Below are 6,085 nucleotides of genomic sequence, written 5' to 3'. Positions count from 1 at the left end.
TTACATTCGGTTTATTATTTATTACTTATATTACTTTTGGCGTTAATTATGAAAGCTCATTTACTTTAACGAAATTTTGAATTAACAATTATATTACTACAAAATCATTCCGTATAACTCATATAAAGGAGATGTCGTCGTCCAATGTACTCATAATTCTTGTAGTTACAAATGGAATTTCCAAAACAAGCAGTGCTGAATAATTAACAAGTACTTTCTTATATTACTATTTAGTCAAGATACAAGTTTTAATTATTTCTTTCTTTTTGTGTACCAAGAAAGTGTAAATTTTATTAAATAGCCAAAATTCAATGAATATTTATGTCTTGAATTCTTGTTACAACTTTTCTAATTAATTTAATAATCCCGCTACAGAATTATGAATTTGGGGTGGTAAAGTTAATTCTTGTACAAAAAATTCTATAATAATCAAGGACAGAAGACAACCTTGTAGTTAGTTCTACCAGGGCAACTAAATGTGCTAGTTGAATCATCATCTAAAGGATAAGTATAAGCATCAGGGCATAAACTCTTAAAAAACTGAGAATAACTTGTTGACCCGCAGTTGCTAGATTTGCAACAAAACTGATCATTATTGAACACTGTACAAGGATTATTACACCCTCCAAGGTCTCTTAATTCCATCGGACATTGCTTGTTGATATCTGCAGCACACTTGATCCCTTGGTAGCACTGCTCAGATGTGGGACTAAACTCCATGGGTACGTTGAAGCCCTCAACCAGTGAGATGTTGAAGAAGTTTTGTCGTAGGTTGAACTCGGCTAAAGTGTTAGGGGCTCGTCCATTGACTTGGCATTCGAGTAGGCCGTCGCAATCACCACTGTCACACCTACCATGCCCTGTTGAGTTAAAAATGCAACCTGTTCTGGCCCAGATGCGGCCTTCTTTATCCGAGCTCATATCGTGGCTCCGTGTTTGACCCGATTCTAGCTGCCAACCGCCACCCGGCACGATAGCTGCCCAAACAGTAAAAGGGCAATTGTTTGTGATGTTGAATCTTGTCACAGAACCTGGTTTACGCAAAGTTAAGAATAAGAGTTGTCACATTAGTTATTTCCTGCTATATTTAAATTAAATCATTAAAATTTTATTTATATTTTTCAGTAAACTTGCTGCATAAATATTCAAATTATTATATTTGTTGCTAATAAATATCTAATTTAAAAAACAAGAGGGATAAATACCTGAATCTATAATATTTTTGTCGGTACCCATTTCACTATACCGTTAGTTATTAATTAGAATGACACGTATTGTTCAAGAATTGATTTGTTTTTCCTATTTCTTAGTTTTAGAAAATTTTTGTTTTTTAAATTATTATTTTCAAAGAAAATAAATTGGCCAATAGGACATCAACACGTGTTACTCTAATTAATAACTAAAAACACAGCGAAGTGCATAATTACATTGACATTTAGGTTCAACGGCACACTGAAGTGGGTAATTACATATACATTTAAGGGGCTGTTTGGAATGGGTTAATGTGAGGAAAGAAAAGGTAATCTCAATGATTACCCTGTTTGTTATGAGGTTTAAAAATTTTTGAGTCATGTAATACTTTTACCCTAGTATTCCAACTACCCTAAAAAGGGGGTAATGTTGATCATTCAAAAAAGGTGGGATTCAAACATTATATTAGTTATTTGAATGTATAATTAAATTTTTATAAATAAAAATTTAAATAATAACTTAAAAAAAATTAAACACTACACAATTGCTTTAAGAAAAGATGTTTATAATATATATATATAATACTTCACTTTTAATCTGTTATTAATATTATCCTCATCATCTTCTTCTATTTACTTTGTCAAACAATACAAAATTATCACAACTTAATCTACCATTTTTATTATTCTCACCATCTTTCCTATTTACTCTTTCAAACAATACAAAATTATCACAACTTTTTCGTTAAAATTCAACATCGCATCGCTCTCTTGTCGTTGCAACTTTGGTTGCTGGCTCATCAATTGGACAAACACATTGCAACTAAATTTATTTATTAATAAATATATTTGTTTTTACAAATAATAATTTTACTTTATTTATAATTATGTTGAAAGAGATATAATAATTATTATTTTATTTTTATTTCACTATTCTAAAATAGTATATAAGATTCATGTGCTCAACCAAAGACTATAATTTAATTAACAGTAATCTAATTAATATTGCCATGAATAACCAAACAATGTAATAAGTTTACAGATAATCATATTCTCCTTCATAATATTCCCCTTAATCAGATTATTTTGAATCCCTTATACCAAACGCCCCCTAAGTTTATTACTACGAAATAGATTTTTGGTTTCAGTTCGACAAATACACTTAAAACTACTTTTAACATTTTTTCTCGGTTTATATAACTGACACTTATAATAATTTTTAGTGTTGATTAGTAGACTAACACTAAAAGTATAACCGAGACGAATGAAATTTTTAAAATATATACTTACAAAATGAGTATAAGTGTCGGTTTATAACCGATATTAAAAAATTCTTTGGTCTCAATTATAAATCTAGACTATTGAGCTCATTAAAAAAAAGGACAAAAAAAAAACCCTACTATATATACATATTATTCTAAACTCTATATTTCAAACCCCTCTGTCTTTTTTTTTTTCTTATGCCTCACCCGATCTCTCTCTCCCTTCTCATTTTCATGCGGCGCCGCCCTCCTCCATCCATCTCCTCTGGCTGTCCATCTCCTCTGTTCGCTTCTCTCTCTATCTCTCTCGATAATAGGTATGTCTCTCTCTCAGTAGAGTTCTTTCTTTCTCTCTCTCTCTCTCTCTCTCTCTCTCTCTCTCTCTCTCTCTCTCTCTCTCTCTCTCTCTCTCTCTCTCTCTCTCTCTCTCTCTCTCTCTCTCTCTCTCTCTCTCTCAGTAGATTGCGACAGAGAAGCTTTTGCTGGGTTTTTTGGTTGGAATGTTGATTTTGGTGGTTGAGGTGAGCGACAATGATGGTTGTCATGGTATGGTTGTGCTTGAGCGGCAGTGATGGTGGTCATGGTCTGGTTGTGTTCTGGGTTTCAAGGATGGCTCTTGCGGTGGTGGTCATGGTCTGGTTGTGGTCGAGCGTTGATGATGATGATGTGGTCGCGGTGGCTTCGGGAATGAGAAAAATAAAAGGATTTAGGCTTTTTTATTTAATTATTTTACTTTATGAAATAAAATCTTATGTAATATATTTATTTGTTGTAATCTATATATTATACTCTATATTTATTATCTGTAATATGTATTTGTTATAATGTATATAATGTAGTATGTAGTTTGTTGTGTAACAATAGTCTCTCAATGTATTAGTAAATTTTAAATTATTTTTATATTTATTAATTGATATGTATAACTTATTTTAAGTTTATAACCTTTTAAGTTTTATATTTCAAAATTATAAAAAAAGAAATTCATAATTATTTTTTTTTTATGAAAATAACCCCTTTTAGTCACGATTTAAAACCTACAGTTATACTTATTAGTTTCTGTTTTAAACTTACACTAAAAAAATATATATGTAGACATTAAGTGTCAGTTTTAAAACTACACTAAAACTCAATAATATCGGTTTAGAACCGACACCAAAATTTAACTTTTTCTACGAAGTGACACTAAAAATATAAGTGTGATCAGTTTACAACGGACACCAAAAAATACAATTAATTTATAGTAGAGGTTGGAGATTTATGTATTTATGCTGATATTTTTTAAAATTAAATATTTATTAGCAAGAAATCTAACGAAATAGTTATTTATGGCTCAAATTTCCCTTATTTTTTTTCACTATGCATTACTTTCTTTTAGGTATGTCAAAAAGATCTATTTAGTTGGATCGAGTCAGAGCTTTAAAATATTCGGATCCATTATTGGATCTCAGATCTAATCGACTCTTTGCTCTGTCTAATTCTTTTCGAATCGAATCTGATACGATCCAGTTTCAATATATTATGACAAAAAACACTTAATTCAAGACTCAGCCGGACCTAACCGATAGTTAATGTTGAGGTCGAGTTTATTGAAAATATATTATAATTTTACACCATCTATTAATACAATTCAATAGCAAATAATAGATATTGTAGTGTGTCTAATATATAAAGAAAATTTTAATAGTTACATCAAATCAAATATGTAACAGAATAATTATACACACTATATACTCTAAGAGGGATAAAAAAAAATTAACGGGTAAATTGTAGACAAATTAAAAATAAGTATAGATATATAATTTTTTTTTTATGGCTAGTACAGCCCCTAATTAATCTTGTAAGTGTCTTCCTCTCCTTACACACATACACATACAAAAAAAAAAAAAATTATATTAAAATAAAATTCATATGTAATTTGAGATAAATTTGGTGTACTCCTATATTTTAGAAAGAAAAACTCGTCATCTTGAACAAGCTACTGTAAGTGCTATATGTAACGAGATTAATGTAGATAAAATTAAAGACATGATCATGATTAAGTAATAATTAATAAATTAATTATAATTGTGCCTGACCTTTCTGCTTAATGTCAGGGCAGAAGACAACAGAATAGTTAGTCCCAGTAGGGCATGTAAATGTACTGCTTCGCCGATCATCATAAGAGTAAACATAAGCATCGGGGCAACGAGTCTTGAAAAACCTCGAGAAATTTGTGGGCTTACAATTATCGGGACCAGACGTACAACAATACTCGTCGGTTCGAAACACAGTGCAGGGATTGTTGCAACCAACTGATCCAGTTTTGACCTTCAACTCAGCTGTGCATTCGTTGTTTATATCGGCCACGCACTCGATACTCCGTGTGCACTGCGCCGACGTGGAACTAAAGTCTATGGGGACATTGAACCCATCCACAAGCGAGATATCAAAGAAATCCTTGTTGGCAGTGTCAAGACTGAACTCGGCCAGGGTGTTGGGCGGTTGACCACCACTTCCTTCACACTCCAGAACCCCTCCGCAGTCCCCAGTTTCGCATGTGCCGTTTCCAGCCTCATTGAAACTACAACCTGTTCGTGCCCATATTCTGCCGTTAGTGCCCGGTTTCATGTCAATGGCCCAAACATCGTATGTGTTCAGTTTCTTTCCACCGCCGGGAGTGGCGGCTGCCCAGACGGTGTAAGGACAGTTGTTTTTGATGTCGAATCTGGCTGCGTGTGTAAAGTAAACGATGGTGGAGAAAAGTAGGAGCAATACTAGTAAGAAAAATGAGGAAACGCAGGACCTCATTTTAAGGGAAATTAGTAAGAAACACGACAACTTAGTAATTGATTTGGGTTTTTCTTATTACAGCTAAATATTTCGTTGAGTACAAGAATTAAGAGACGTGTAGTTCACAACTCTCCCTTATTATTATTATTATTATTATTATTTATTTTGCATTTGAGAAATGCTAAAAGTTACTCGTAGTCCCAAGCATCCTCTCAATATCGCTATTGGTCTAATTAAGTATTGGGTCACATATAGTTTAATATAATAACTTTTAGGGAGTATCACTAGCCAATCGCAATACGACACGTCTTAAGGGTGCTAGGCACCACTGCTGCCCAATAGCAATGCTCTTTGCATTTCTATACTTTTTATTATTTTATAATATTTGTCAACAGATAATAGAATAAAAAGTTTTGGAAAATTTTATAATGGACTTTTTCAAAAGGGATATATATCTTTATTTGTTTTATTATCCGAAATAATATTTTAGTCAAATTTTTTCTCATAGTCATCTAAATTATAGTTATTTGAGACATTCTATAAAATTTTTAGAAATTCGGAAAAATTTAACACGCTAAAAACTACATTCAAATAATGTGTTGTACGCGTGATTATTTTATTTTATACGTGTGTAAAATAGATTGTTTGAAATTATTTTTTATATTGTAAATTGTTCTGAATTTCTTAATATTTTGTAAAATATCTTAAATAACTATAACGTACCGTATCAAACCATCCGTTTTAAGAGAGTATATCGTAGAATCACCTACAAGTTTTTTATTTTTACTTGTTTTTCTTGGAGTCACATGTCAAGCTACCGTTGATCACTCCATATTTTTGATGAAAAAGTCAATTAGATCATAT

General features: G+C 31.7%; 1 protein-coding gene across 2 annotated transcripts; it reads right to left on the bottom strand.

The window, feature by feature from the left end:
- Positions 1 to 255: 255 nt before the first annotated feature.
- On the bottom strand, positions 256 to 5,332 carry LOC115716715 (thaumatin-like protein). Of its 2 annotated transcripts, none has more exons than XM_030645590.2 (2): positions 4,528 to 5,332; positions 256 to 1,031 (listed from the first exon to the last, which is right to left on the bottom strand). In XM_030645590.2, exons 1-2 carry the CDS (start codon positions 5,237 to 5,239, stop codon positions 430 to 432), a joined length of 1,314 nt encoding a protein of 437 aa, XP_030501450.2. In that variant the 5' UTR covers positions 5,240 to 5,332; the 3' UTR covers positions 256 to 429. The 2 variants fall into 2 exon arrangements, with proteins under 2 accessions (XP_030501450.2, XP_060971590.1); XM_061115607.1 differs by lacking the exon at positions 256 to 1,031 and adding an exon at positions 1,397 to 3,131 and having other exon boundaries at positions 4,528 to 5,328.
- Positions 5,333 to 6,085: the final 753 nt, after the last annotated feature.

The sequence above is a fragment of the Cannabis sativa genome, chromosome 5, assembly GCF_029168945.1.
Source record: "Cannabis sativa cultivar Pink pepper isolate KNU-18-1 chromosome 5, ASM2916894v1, whole genome shotgun sequence".
Taxonomy (NCBI): Eukaryota; Viridiplantae; Streptophyta; class Magnoliopsida; order Rosales; family Cannabaceae; genus Cannabis; species Cannabis sativa.
Note: the sequence above shows the minus strand (reverse complement) of the source record. Positions and strands in the feature narration are given on the sequence as shown.